This window comes from Borostomias antarcticus (genome assembly GCF_949987555.1).
Source record: "Borostomias antarcticus genome assembly, chromosome: 13".
Lineage (NCBI taxonomy): Eukaryota > Metazoa > Chordata > Actinopteri > Stomiiformes > Stomiidae > Borostomias > Borostomias antarcticus.
Window position 1 is genome coordinate 14,111,470 of NC_140246.1, and position 15,100 is coordinate 14,126,569.

The following is a 15,100-nucleotide window of genomic DNA, read 5'->3' on the forward strand; positions in this document are numbered from 1 at the left end:
TCAGATTTACCAGGGACATCAATCATTCATAGATGTCTTTCTATCACTAAACTTGAATTCTGACTGTCATTTTCATGTCTTTCACATCCTGTCACTTAAAAAGGATGTAAATTGCAACAGGATTGGACAGTGGATCAACACCACATCGAACGGCAAAATACTGCAGCTTTCTCACCCCTTGAACTCCGAGGCTCCTGAAGGACGTTATAAAGTTGTCGTGTTGACTGGTGGAAAGAAAATCCTTCACAGCTTCAAGGTAGAGAAGTATGGTGAGTTGTGTTACCTTCTGTTTACCTGGAAGGCAGTGTGCTGGAGCTCCCAAGCTGATGTAGTGGAGGTGGTTTGGAACCAAACTATCCTGATCTCAGATTGCCCTGAGATTGTCACCCTGAAACCATGAGGATGTCATTAAGGTAATGTCTAATATTTTAGTTGGCGTGCAGAAGACGAAGATCCAGTCCCCTCTTTGGTCTCTGAGACGCTTACACTGCCTGGTACTCTATGTGTTCAGTTGACATTGCCTGGTGGGCTACTCTATGTTCAGTTAACCCTGCCTGGTGGCCCCTGTGTTCAGTTAAACCTGCCTGGTTGCCACTGTGTTCAGTTAACCCTGCCTGGTTGCCCCTATGTTCAGTTAACCCTGCTTGGTTGCCACTGTGTTCAGTTAACCCTGCCTGGTTGCCCCTGTGTTTAGTTTACACTGACAGATGCACACTGTTTTCAGTTTTGCCAAAGTTTGACATCAAGCTGAAGATGGCAGAGAGCATCAGCATCGTTCAAGAAGAGTTCAGAGCTGAGGTCTGCGCCACGTAAGTGTTTCCTCTCACAGTTTAGCAATGCTTACCTCAAGAAAGGGGGGTGACCTTGAATCATAACAATTTACCTTAAGTGTACATTTATTACTCCATAGCAATACAAGTAACACCACTGTAGTTGCATAAGAGCTGCCATGTTACTATAAACTGTTAATCTGAACAATCTTAAAATGGAGTTTATACAGGTGTGAATGGGCCATCAGAATAGTTTGACCTCAGATGTTAAGGGTTGTTGTTAAGTGTGTTACTCCTGCCAGGTACACGTATGGCCAGCCGGTTCCTGGGACAGTGGAACTGGAGCTCTGCAGGCCGCTGAAACAAAACATCTGGAACCCCATATTCTTTAGACCTAATGATTCTACGCAACACACACAATTCACTGCCCCCTGTCACATAAAGTCCTCACAGGTATGTACAGTGTATGTAACAGAGTAGCTTTGCCTGCAACCAGAAAAGCACACATCCAGTATCACCCCTGGACTTCTGGAAATTCCTATTTTGACTAGCAGTCCGATATTTGGGTTGCCCTGCAGAATCTTGGAGGTGAAAGGGTTAGTTAACCCCACTGTTGTGTATTAGTATCCTCTCCTTAAACCTTCCTCAGCAGGACTGGCTGTAGCCAGCGCACAGTAGTACTACAGTATGTCTCTGTGACTGTATGATACATACTGTCAGATACAAGCCCAGTTTTGTTCTGTTCTCAGTTGGACAAGACTGGCTGTGGCTCTTATGTCTTCAAAATGTCAACCTTCACAAAGATGGAGGAGAATATTCTCAGCGACATGTTCACACTCAACGCCAAGGTAGAGGAGGAGGGGACAGGTGAGAACTGACATCTAGGACTTCTCACCCAACACTGTATTACTACACTGTATAATGTACAACACTGTATTGCTACATTGTATTATTACAATTTACACAATATATACTGTATTACTACACTTTATAATGTACAACACACTTTATTACTACATTGAGACACTCTAGGGTTTGTCCACTTTGTCCACTAGTGCTATTCTAATATGTCTCCCCCTGACAGGTATAACAAGACACCAGGCGAAGCATATTGAACTTTCCTATGTGAGGGGAACACACTCGTTTGTCGAAACCCCAAAGATTTTCGAGCAAGGATCGATAGTTAAGGGCAAGGTAAATCCAAATATGATTTTATTCAAATCATATGACTGATTTCTTCCACTGAGTGCATCGTATAAAGTGTCATTGTCATTCTTAAGGCTTGTTGTCGGAGGTACTGTATTCCACTATTCCCCTTCTTCCCCCGCTCAGGTTAAAGTGGTCCACTTCAACGACACCCCCATCACTGACCAGGTAGTCTACCTGAGTGAGAGGGCGCGGTGGTCCGCACAGCTTTTACAGAACCTGACCACTGACAGTAATGGCATCGCCACTTTCACCCTCAACACAACGGGCAAAGATGAAATTACCCTGATAGTAAGATCAACTCTTTCTAGCTATTTGAAAGACAGCCCTGCAAGGAGTGGAAGTAGTGTTTAAAAAATGTTGTTGTAATTTTCCTTTTACAGGCAAGTGCCACAATTGGGTATCATTCATATAGGTCTCCATATTTTAATATGGGAGAGCACACACTGTCTAGGATCCAGCCAACCTCAGCAGACAGTAAAACAATCAGCTTTCTGGCCATCCAGACGAAAGACAAACCTCTTCCTTGTGGGGGGAACGAGATGATCACCGTCAAATATACCCTGGTTGGTGAGACAGTCACCAGCGGCTCTATGGATTTAATATACCTGGTGAGTCAGACCAGGAAACACCTGGAGACCCTAATCCTCCCTGCCTTCCCCGCCAGAGTACCCTCACCCTCCCTGTCCATGCCCTTCCCCTCAGAAGTCTTCTCCAGGGTGTGTTGTGTGAACAGCTGCTCTCCTCTCTCCCTCTTCCAGGCCTTATCCAGGGGGGGCATCATGCAGCAGGGACACATGAAGGTGGAGCTTGGGGACAGTCCAGGTGAGTGAAGAGGAGTAGGATTGTTCCAGGTGAGGAGGAGGAAGTGGAGGAGGAAGAGGATAGTCCTGGTGAGGAGGAGGAGGAGGAGATGGAGGACGATAGTCCTGGTGAGGAGGATTGTTCCAGGTGAGGAGGAGGAGGAGGAGGAGGAGGAAGTGGAGGATGAAGAGGATAGTCCTGGTGAGGAGGAGGAGATGGATAACAATAGTCCTGGTGAGGAGGAGGAGGATTGTTCCAGGTGAGGAGGAGGAGGAAGAGTAGGAGGAAGAGGATAGTCCTGGTGAGGAAGAGGAGGAGGAGGAGAAGGATAGTCCTGGTGAAGAGGAGGAGGAGGATTGTTCCAGGTGAGGAGGAGGAGGAGGATTAGTCCTGGCTAGTGAGGAAGAGCAGTAGTGTAGTCCCGGTGTAGAGGAGCAGGCGCAGTACAGTCCTGCATAGTGATGAGGAGGTTCTGTTTTTGACTGTGAGGGTCTTGACCTACTCTGATGTTGCAGTGTTTGAGGGGGAGGTGACGTTCCAGCTGGCCGTGTCTCCAGACATGGCTCCCCTCGTCCAGGTGCTGGTCTACAGCGTCCTGCCTAGTGAGAGCGTCATTGCTCACAGCATGGACTTCCCCACCCAGAAATGCTTCAAGCACAAGGTGAGTTTGTAATGTCAGATTAAAGGATGTATTTACATGTAGATGGTGACATAATATAGATCTGACATGTGCGTGTGTGTGTGTGTGTGTGTGTGTGTGTGTGAGTGTGTGTGTGTGTGTGTGTGTGTGTGTGTGTGTGTGTGTGTGTGTGTGTGTGTGTGTGTGTGTGTGTGTGTGTGTGTGCGTGCGTGCGTGTGTGTGTGGCACAGTAGGGGCACAGTCGCCTCACAGAAAGAAGGTCCTGGGTTCAATTCCCGCTTGGGACGGTATTAGCACTGTGGTGCGAGTTCTCCCCAGGCTTGTCAGGTAGTCAGGTGGGGTGTCTCACAGGCCTCTCTGTGTGGAGTTTGCATGTTCTCCCCGTGTTCACAAGGGTTTCTCCTATAATGAACCCATTGAACCCATGAAAAACTAAAAACATTTGGACTGGTGCCTGGGCGTGGCTCATGCACGTGCCTACTGTCTGCTCCCGGCTGCCCTTGGGGGAAGGGCGATGGGATGGGTTAAGCACAGAACAAGCATTTAACCCTAGTGTGTGTGTGTGTGTGTGTGTGTGTGTGTGTGTGTGTGTAACCCTAATATATGTGTGTGTGTGTGTGTGTGTGTGTGTGTTTCCTGTATCAGCCATTACACTACATACACTATATGTATATATACATGTGTGTTGAGTCAAGTGCACTGTACGACAAATAAGGAATTCTTCTTCTTGTTCTTCCTCTTCTTCTTGTGTGCTTCAGGTGTCGGTGGCGTTCTCTCCGTCCAGAGCGATCCCGGGAGAGGAGAGCAGTCTGCAGGTGCGGGCCCAGCCGGGCTCCCTGTGTGGCCTCAGCGCTGTGGACCGCAGTGTCCTCATCATGGAGCCTGGGAAGAGGCTGGATGTGGACAAGGTACAGTAGGAACACTGGGACTCAACACACTGAGAACTCTCAAGAAACTTAACACACTGAGGATACCCAACACACTCAACACACTCAGAACTCTCAAGAAACTTAACACACTGAGGATACCCAACACACTCAACACACTCAGAACTCTCAAGAAACTTTACACACTGAGGATAACCAACACACTCAACACACTCAGAACACTCAACAAACTTTACACACTGAGGATACCCAACACACTCAACACACTCAGAACACTCAACAAACTTTACACACTGAGGATACTGTTGACTTTCGTTGTCTTTTATTATTGTCCTTATTCAGCTCTGCGTTGTGTTTAGATTTCAATAAAAGACGACCCCCAATGTCTCACAATACCGCACAGTCCAGTGTCTCTTTTCTGATGTATTCCAAATGATTCTCTCCAACACGGGATTTGAGAGACAATTAAAAGCTGTTTTATTACAGAAGGTTATAGCATACAAAAGACGATAGCATCTAGTCTAATGTCAGCTTGCCTGTCTGTATGGCTGTCTGCTCCAAATCAAATCATCTGAGCTCGAGCAAGGTTCTTATGGTTCGGGGGCGTTCCACCCTTCCCCGATCAGACTGGTCTGGACTGGTCTGGTCTCTCCTGTGGCCTTGTGTGGTCAAGATAACCTACGCCGCCTCTGCGCCCAGGTCTCTATCTCTAACCACAACAATTGCTGTTGTCCACAGAATGTACCAACCATGGAAAGTCATCTTTATCTCATATGGGATGTTTGTCTATGCGAAGGGAGACTGCGGCCGACAGCCACACTCAGGGGTCATAATTAGAAACAGCTAAGAGGATCAGGTTAAATCACGACATTTCTCTGAAAACAGCCATTTTCATCAATACCCAACACACTCAACACACTCCGAAGACTGATCTGCTGCTGGGCTGACAGTGGTGGTTGTAACTGCTTTGCTCATTTAGGGAGTTAAATAAATTTTCCTTAATGGAAAATGACTGTAATATTATTGTATCGATTTCTCATAAACAGCAGCTAACTTGATGGGTTTCATGTCTGTTTTTTTGAGGGACCTGTCTCCACCTTTCTGTCCCTCACTAGATATTTGATATGCTGCCAGTCACGAAGGCAGAATCCCCTCGATATTCGCTGCACGATCCTGACCGCTGTGTCCCTGTGCGGCCCAGGAGGTATGTGCTGCCCCGTCCCCGCCAGAGAGAGGAGGGCGCATTCGCTGTGTTTCAGGTTCGTTCCTCTCGGTTTATTTAACCTGTGTTCATACATGTTTGTCTTATTGACATAAAAGTATATATTTTGCCAGACAGACCTCTCCAAGATAGCACTACACATCTGCCCCCTCTGGTTTGGACTGAGAAAGTGTGTGGCCATGTGTCTGTTCCTGCAGAATAGAATAGAATAGAATAGAATAGAAAGTTTATTTGCCATGTGTTACAAGTACGGGTAGAGGTACATTAGAATTCTTGTAATCGCTTTTCTTACTGTAGCTGTAATGAGACCAGAACACTCCTGGGCTGCGTTTCCCAGAGGCATCGTAGCACTACGTTCATCGTAGCGCTATGGTGAACGTAGCGCTACAATGCCTCTGGGAAACGCAGCCCTGGACACTAACTAACATAGTAGTACTAAGAAACATTATTGTTTTGACACTTCTAGAATTTGGGACTGAAGGTGGCAACAAATTTGTTGCTCAAAGAACCGTCCTGCCTAACATACAAAGGAAAAGATTACGGTGAGATTTTTCTTTGGGTTTTGTGGTTTTCATACAGACAGTAACAGAAGGATCTTAGAAAATACTTATCTTTTTCCAGTTTCTTGTGGGCAGGACAATGATGTTGTTGTTTTTTATTTCTTCATTTAGAAATATGATTTAGTATTGTATTACTTTATATGACAATATGTGTGTTTTGCTGTCATAGTAAAACACTATAAAAAGAAAAAAGAAAACGCTCTGAAGAAGGCTCTAAGCCGAAACGCATCAGCGTATTTCTGTTGTGATGGGAGCCAATAAATAAATAATAATTAATAATATTAATAAATAATAATAATAAAAAGTGGAATTTTATTTAACTGACTGGAAACTGACATGTGCTAGCATTCCTACATACTGTACATATTCATTTTACTATACACATTTTTCAGTTTAGCTGAAACCAAACCCAATTGTTGAAGCACAAACTCATTTTTCAATTAAGTATAAAAACACAGGTACGGGTTGCATGTTTTTTAACTCACTCGACGGTTCAATTCAATAGCATTGGCCAGGATGCCAGAGATAGGATATGCTGGTCCTGGTGCTAGAGGTGATTGGGGAGGTTATGGTGGTGCTCCTCCTCCTCCAATCCTGACAGTCCGCAAGTTCTTCCCTGAGACCTGGATCTGGGACTTGGTGGAGGTGGGGTGAGTATCGTACCATAACACTGCACCCAGCTGACACTGTTGAAAGTTTTTGTCTGTCCATCCGACTCTATACGTATGTCCATCCATCTCTCCATCTATCTGTCCAGGGAGTCTGGCTCAGCAGACGTAGCCCTGACTGTCCCAGACACCATCACCACCTGGGAGATGGAGGCGTTCTGTCTGTCCCCTGGGGGCCTTGGCCTGGCTCCTCCACAGCAGCTCAACGTCTTCCAGCCCTTCTTCCTGGAGCTCAGCCTGCCCTACTCCATCATCCGGGGAGAGCTGTTTGAGCTGAAGGCAACCGTCTTCAACTACCTGCCCAGTTGCATCATGGTACTCTGTCTCTCTCTGATGATGTCAACACTCACCTGACCACACCAGCAGGGTTCAAGGACTGGTTCCATGTTTATGACAGTGGTTGAGATGTGTTTGTCCAGATACCCAGTAGTTCCACGTTTGTTCTCCACAGTTGAACCAGCATTCTCCTCCTGGACTCTCAGCGGTGTTGCTCTCTTGCAGGTGTCTGTGAGCCCAGCTCCCTCCTTAGACTACACTCTCACCCCCCTCTCTGGTGTCCAGTACTCCTCCTGTCTGTGTGCTAACGGACGCAACACCTTTAGCTGGACTATGGACCCCACAGTCCTGGGTGAGATCCTAGCCTCCATCCAGCCTCCATCCCACCTCCATCTAATCTCCATATAACCTCCATAAACCTGCATACAATATCCATCCAATATGTATTCAACATCTGAAACACAATTCATCCAGAGTCCATGAAACCCTTTAACCAGTCTCCATATACTGTCTGTGTCCAACATCCATTTACTGTAGTTACTAAACTCCATCCAATATCCATCCAACCTCCTTTGTACATTGTAATTTGTGTATATTGATGTATGTGTGTGTGTGTGTGTGTGTGTGTGTAGGGTCTTTGAACGTGTCTGTGAGTGCGGAGGCTATTCCGTCTCATGCTAGCTGTGACAATAACATCGTCAGTGTACCAGAGAGAGGTCGCATCGATGTGGTGACACGAAGCCTCCTGGTGAAGGTGGGTCGGAACAGGAAATGGCAACTTTACGTTTGGGTGTAACGTAGCCTAGTAGTTAAGAGTGATGGGCCAGTAACCAAAATTTTAGTTTAGTTTATTAGACAGTAGTTAAAATACATGACAGAGCAAGTCATAAAAATGTCAAGGATGGCACAAAAAAGTCAGACTTATTTCCTTTGTGGTCCATGGTCTTGAGAAAAGGTCAAGCTGAGTAGTTGAAAAATCCATCCTTGTGCCCTTTGGCAACTTGTTCCTGTAAGTTACTCTGGGTAAGAGTGTCTGCTAAATGACTAAAAGGTCAAATGAACCAAGAACAGACTCTGATTATGGCCGTTCTCTACATGCAGTACCTTACTACTTAAATTGAGCACTGGGACTCTCCTAATACTTTCCCCCTCTCGCTCCTCCCTCTCTGTTCATCCCTCTCTCCCTCCTTCCCTCTCTGTCCATCCCTCTCTCCCTCCTTCCCTCTCTCCCTCCTTCCCTCTCTGTCCATCCCTCTCTCCCAGGCTGAAGGAACTGAGCAGACAGACACCTACAGCTGGGTGCTGTGTCCACCTGGATCTGGTCAGTGTTGTGGAGTGTTGAATGTGATTGAGTTGGTGATATTGGCCGGGTTTCCCGAACGAGTTAAGAAGCACTTAACTCCAAAGTACTTCTTAACTCCCATACAAAGGGTTGCTTAAGAAGGGTTCCATAAGAAGGTTCTTTATCGGGAAACCCGGCCATTATCTGTGTCTTTAAGCTGCTAAGTGTGTGAGCAGACAGCCAGGTGGTGTGTTGGTTGTAACCCTGACTAAGATGTCTGCCCTCTCCCCCACTGGGCTCCTGCTGGCTCTCTGCTCCCATGCAGGGGAAGTGACAGAGGAGGTCGACATCCAGCTGCCTCAGGTTGTGGTTGATGGATCTGCCAGAGCTTCTGTCTCAGTCGTGGGTAAGACTAGCAGACTAGTTCCCTTCCCTTGTAGCGCCCAGTCATTCATGGTGATGCTTGGTTAGGGTTTTATTAATAGGGAGGCGGGATGCCGAGGTCTTTGCTTAGAGTATACTTTACTAAGATGAACGGATGTCACACCACAAAGCCCTCTGGGTACTGTAGTCCCTGATGCAGGAAAAGCCAGTGTTCCAGTAAGGTGTATGTTTCACTGCAGGAGATATCATGGGCCGGGCCATGCAGAACCTGGATGGGCTGCTGAAGATGCCCTATGGCTGTGGGGAGCAGAACATGGCCCTGCTCGCCCCCAACATCTACATCCTGGAGTATCTGAGCAACACCCAGCAGCTCACCTCAGCCATCCAGGACAAGGCCAAGAACTTCCTCACCAGCGGTCGGACTCCAGCTACCATCTGTCTGCTGACCCTGTCTGTCTGCTGACCCTGTCTGTCTGCTGACCCTGTCTGTCTGCTGACCCTGTCTGTCTGCTAACCCTGTCTGTCTGCTGACCCTGTCTATCTGCTGACTGTGTCTGTCTGCTAACCTAGTCTGTCTGCTGACCCTGTCTATCTGCGGGCTGTGTCTGTCTGCTGACCCTGTCTGTCTGCTGACCCTGTCTGTCTGCTAACCCTGTCTGTCTGCTGACCCTGTCTGTCTGCTTACCCTGTCTATCTGCGGACTGTGTCTGTCTGCTGACCCTGTCTATCTGCTAACCTTGTCTGTCTACTCCAGTACAGTAACCCTGTCTTCCCACTGAGCCTGTCTGCCTGCTAACCTTGTCTGTTTGCTTATCCTGTATGTCTGCTTCTTGAACATTTCTGCAGAAGCTGAGTAGACTCTCCCTCTTTATAGCTTATAGGTCACCTTAGCTTCATAGACAGTAGCTCCAGTACATCACTGAATACATCTACCTGTGTGTGTATATACAGAAGCACATTTGAACTGCTGACCTTCTAACTCCCACTGGCAGGGTACCAAAGGCAGCTGAACTACAAGCACTTTGACGGAGCGTACAGTACATTTGGACAAGGAGCTGGAAACACATGGTGAGCACTGATAGGGTCATTTTCAAGTCAGATATACGTATGACAGCGTCCTGTTAGCTTCATGACAGAGCCAGTAGAACGCTGTCACCCAATGTCCCTCTCCGCCCCCCCAGGCTGACTGCCTTTGTCCTGAGGTCCTTTGGCAAAGCCAAGTCTTTCATCTATATTGACCCCCGTATTATTGAGGAATCTAAGAAGTGGTTAGCATATCATCAGAAACCCGATGGCTGTTTCCAACAACTGGGAAAACTCTTCAACAACAGAATGAAGGTATTTCTACTGAGTTGGAGCGGGCAGACCGATGAGCAATAAGCATTGTGAGCAGATAGAGAGGTCCGTGCTTGTCCAGTATGCACATAACAGTGGTGACCAACCTGTTCTATCTGCAGGGAGGAGTGAGTGATGAGGTCACTCTCACTGCCTACATTACTGCTTCAATGCTGGAGCTCAACAAGTCAGTATCGGTAGGTAGTGACTCCGATCCCTGAACCTCCTGTGGTTGAGTGTGTACACTATATATATATATATATCTTCTTTTCATTGGTTATTTTGTATTTACACTGTATTTTGCATTTACACTCATGTCTTTGCCTCTGTTCTGTTCTGCACCCTGTCCTAAATTTTCTTCATCAGCGTATACCGTTACCCCAATCAGATTCCTAGTATGTGTAAACCATGGACATGGCAAAACAGCCTCTAGAGATATCATGACAATGCAAGGAGTAACGTAATGTTGCTGTGTCATGTTTTTGTTGTTGTGTAGGATCCTGTTGTGGCCAACAGCCTGTCCTGCCTGAGGAACTCCAGCAGTGATATGAGCAACAGCTACAGCACAGCTCTGCTGGCTTACACCTTCACTCTGGCTGGGGACATGGAGACCCGGGCCACGCTTCTGGAGCACCTGGACAAGGTGGCTTCCAGCCAGGGTGAGCCCTGCTCTGCTGGCCTAACTGCCCTCACCTCCGCTGCTTCACACATAACACCATGTGTGTGTGTGTGTGTGTGTGTGTTTGTGTGTCTGCTTCCTCAGGGGGTCTTCTCCACTGGTCCCAGTCCTCCTCTTCGTCAGTCTCTCTGTCGGTAGAGATCAGCTCCTACGTGCTGCTGGCGACCCTCAGCTCCCCCACGGTGTCTCCAGCAGAGCAGGGCTACGCCTCCCGTATCGTCAGGTGGCTGGTGGGCCAGCAGAACGCCTACGGAGGCTTCTCCTCCACACAGGTACACCCCAACACCACAGAGGACGCTCCTGGCTGGGTGGTCCTGGTCGCAGGTTTCACCATTAATATGCCTGATAAACTGTGTGACTGTGTGCGTGTGTGTGTGTGTGTGTGTGTGTGTGTGCATGTGTGTGTGTGTGTGTGTGTGTGTGTGTGTGTGTGTGTGTGTGTGTGTGTGTGTGCGCGGGCGTAGGACACAGTGGTGGCGCTCCAGGCCCTGGCTCTCTTCTCTACTCTGGTGTTCAGTCCATTGGGCTCCAGCTCAGTGTCAGTCCAGCCTCCCAGTGGGGAGGCGCAGCTCTTTGAAGTCAACGCGAGCAACAAGCTGCTCTACCAGGAGAGGGCGCTGCAGGCCATGTCGGGGAGGTACAGCCTGCAGGTTAAAGGCACTGCTTGTGCCTCAGTGCAGGTCAGTGGAGCAGAGCTCACAGCTCTCCTGCGGCTCATTGGCTGGCAAACATCCATGCAACATCTGAAGCACCTTTATTTACTCTGACTTACGTGCTTCCCTTTTTTTTTCTAACTTCCTTTGAATATATGAATTTCATGTTGTCAAAATCTTTGTTAGACATTACGTTACTTGTGCCATTTCCTTCCAGCCTCTCATGCTGTCACCAGAGCAGAGGATTGGCTGACTGACTTACTGTTTCCTGTTTCCCAGGTGGCTGTTCACTACAACATCCCCACCCCTACTGAACGCTCTACACTGAGCATCCAGGTGACTCCGGAGGGAGACTGCAGCTCCAACTCTCTGAGGCCCAGACTCACCCTGAAGCTCCAGTCCATGTAAGCACCGACAGCAGTCCTACTAGAGCAGACACCTTCCTCAGACAACAGAGGGACCTCCTCAGGAGGTCTGGAGATCAGGAACCTCTCCTTGATCACCTGGAGCTCAGCTGGGTATCCAGTAACCTTACTGTGTGTAGCCTGTCTTGTGTGTACCTACTGTGTGCATCCGTTATGTGTGTAGCCAGTCTGGTGTGTAGCAGCTAGTACTGTGTTTATGCTGTATTGTGAGTATCCAGTATTGTGTAACCAGTATTGTGTGTACCAAGTACTGTATGAGGTACAATTCTGTACTCCTGGTCTCTGTGCCTTCTCAGATATAGAGGAGAGGAAGCCACTACCAACATGGTTATAGTGGATCTGAAAATGCTGTCTGGGTTTGCCCCAGACCCAGAGTCTTTGAACAAGGTTAGTTCTATTCAGAATGTTCCTTATTGTCCTGGGATGTTTTGGATAATCTAGGAACCTTTTCAGAAACCTCCCAACTTGGATATCCAGCTCTCTGTTTGTCTTCACAGCTGAAGCACTCTCTTCTGGTCGATCGCGTTGACACCAAGAATGACCATGTGATCATGTACCTGGAAGAGGTCAGAATCCTTTTTGGAACAGTAGCTCATGTCTAGGGATGTAATGATAACTGGTATAATGATAAACCGTGATACAATTTGATAAAATGTATTGTGATAAAATTATCATTAAAACAGTTTGATTTCCACACTTCTCACTGTAAATACTGTCCAGCATCAACCAAAGGTAGCAACAGTCTGCAAGACACATTATTTTAATGTTTATGCAAAAAAAGTGCATAGTGCTGCTAATTTTATTTGTGGTTTTCAATATAATATTGGTGAAATAATTTCAGTGTGTGTTATTGGTAATTTTCAGCACATTTTACAATACCATGATAATTCTGATAACCGTGATCATTTTTATCACTATTATCGTGATATGAAATTACATACTGTATCTACTTACATCTCCTGCTGACAGTTGCTCCCACATGTTATGATAAGTCAAAATGAGAGCCATGTTTTTTTCTCTCCACCAGTTGCCTTCAGGCATTCCCATCAACCACTCCCTAGACATCATCCAGGAGCTCCCAGTCCAGAAGCTGAAACCAGCAGTGGTCAAGATCTACGACTACTACCAGCCAAGTAAGACAGCCTCAACTAGTCTGGTCATGCTCAACTACCCTGAACCAGTCTGGTCCTCTCTAATTAGTCTTACTGAACACTGGTGTTCCTCTTCTAACTAACTCTCTGTTCCTCCCAGGTGACCAGGCTGAGGTAGAATATGGCTTCCCCTGTGCTACAGGTCAGAGTCTTTAAATCTGAAACTGATTTAATCTGCAAATGTTTGATTAAAACACATCCTCACACTCTGGCATTGCAGTATATAGATGTAACTGAGTCCTTAACATCTGAGGTCAAACTATTCTGATGGCCCATTCACACCTGTATAAACTCCATTTTAAGAGTGTTCAGATTAACAGTTTATAGTAACATGGCAGCTCTTATGCAACTACAGTGGTGTTACTTGTATTGCTATGGAGTAATAAATGTACACTTAAGGTCAATTGTTATGATTCAAGGTCACCCCCCTTTCTTGAGGTAAGCATTGCTAAACTGTGAGAGGAAACACTTACGTGGCGCAGACCTCAGCTCTGAACTCTTCTTGAACGATGCTGATGCTCTCTGCCATCTTCAGCTTGATGTCAAACTTTGGCAAAACTGCAAACAGTGTGCATCTGTCAGTGTAAACTAAACACAGGGGCAACCAGGCAGGGTTAACTGAACACAGTGGCAACCAAGCAGGGTTAACTGAACACAGGGCAACCAAGCAGGGTTAACTGAACACAGGGCAACCAGGCAGAGTCAAATAAACACAGAGAGTGCCCGGCAATGTCAACTGAACACAGAGCGTAGGCAGAGTCAACAGAACACAGAGTAACAGGCAGAGTCAACTCAACACAGAGTGTACCAGGCAGTGGCAACTAAACACAGAGTAACAAGCAGAGTCAACTGAACACATAGAGTACCAGGCAGTGTAAGCGTCTCAGAGACCAAAGAGGGGACTGGATCTTCGTCTTCTGCACGCCAACTCAAATATTAGCCATTACCTTAAAAGGACATCCCTACGGTTTCAGGGTGACAATCTCAGGGCAATCTGAGATCAGGATAGTTTGGTTCTAAACCACCTCCACTACATCAGCCTGGGAACTCCAGCACACTGCCTTCCAGGTAAACAGAAGGTAACACAACTCACCATACTTCTCTACCTTGAAGCTGTGAAAGATTTTCTTTCCACCAGTCCACACGACAACTTTATAACCTCCTTCACGAGCCTCGGAGTTCAAGGGGTGAGAAAGCTGCAGTATTTTGCCGTTGGATGTGGTGTTGATCCACTGTCCAATCCTGTTGCGATTTACATCCTGTTTAAGTGACATGATGTGAAAATAATAGTCAGAATTCAAGTTTAGTGATATAAAGACGTCTATGAATGATTGATGTCCCTGGCAATGCTGAGGGGCAGCTTGGGGGGCAGTGAGGTGGGGCGGAGGAGTTGGGGGGGGGAGCTGAGGGGGAGCTGGAGGGGCAGAGAGGTACAGTAGTGTACATGGATGATGGATATGGATGACAGCTCAGTGTGCCATTGTCTGCTAGGAGTCACATATCTTCCTCAACAGTTCTGAAAGTGTTCAAAAGTTCCTTTTACTACAATACCTGTCGTGGGTGATCTATTTGGATGATGTACATGAAAGATGGATGATGACCAATGTACCTGTCACTATCAAGTGAAGGACTGGTGACTGTCTTACCTCCACCTCTATGACGTCGTACTGTGAAGAACAAACACACCAGAAGAGCTACATTTAAATTCAGTTTAAAACCACAACCTTCTAAATTATAACCAGAGAGCAAACAGGATGGTGGTGGGAGGCATATGGAATATTTTCACTGGTGAGTAAAATCTGTTTTGTGAATGACATACAGTTTGATACTTTTTCAGGTTCTCAGAGTAGTTAATCTGCCCTCTACATGACTGCCCAGTGCCCACTTGTCTACAGTCTATGGTTGTCCACTAATCTACCATCCATAGTTGTCCACTAGGCTACTATCTATGGTTGTCCACTAGTCTACTATCTATGGCTGTCCACTAGTCTACTATCTATGGCTGTCCATTAGTCTACTATCTATGATTGTCCATTTATCTACTATCCATAGTTGTCCACTAGTCTACTATCTATGGCTGCCCACTAGTCTACTATCTATGGCTGTCCACTAGTCTACTATCTATGGCTGTCCATTAGTCTACTATCTATGATTGTCC

The 15,100-nt window shown here is 46.7% G+C and overlaps 1 protein-coding gene across 1 annotated transcript; it reads left to right on the plus strand.

Annotated features, from left to right (window-relative positions):
- Positions 1–1,555: 1,555 nt before the first annotated feature.
- On the plus strand, positions 1,556–13,098 carry LOC311317018 (alpha-2-macroglobulin-like; the record flags this gene model as incomplete). The annotated part of the gene is made up of 25 exons (XM_084448011.1): positions 1,556–1,618; positions 2,103–2,267; positions 2,738–2,801; positions 3,296–3,441; positions 4,179–4,333; positions 5,509–5,566; positions 5,996–6,071; positions 6,595–6,739; positions 6,847–7,072; positions 7,259–7,385; positions 7,666–7,787; positions 8,297–8,363; positions 8,641–8,721; positions 8,939–9,115; positions 9,692–9,767; positions 9,881–10,037; positions 10,157–10,231; positions 10,531–10,693; positions 10,798–10,985; positions 11,178–11,393; positions 11,646–11,770; positions 12,088–12,178; positions 12,289–12,357; positions 12,819–12,924; positions 13,043–13,098. The coding sequence occupies 25 exons, from the start codon at positions 1,556–1,558 to the stop codon at positions 13,096–13,098; spliced, it is 2,994 nt and encodes a 997-aa protein (XP_084304137.1).
- Positions 13,099–15,100: the final 2,002 nt, after the last annotated feature.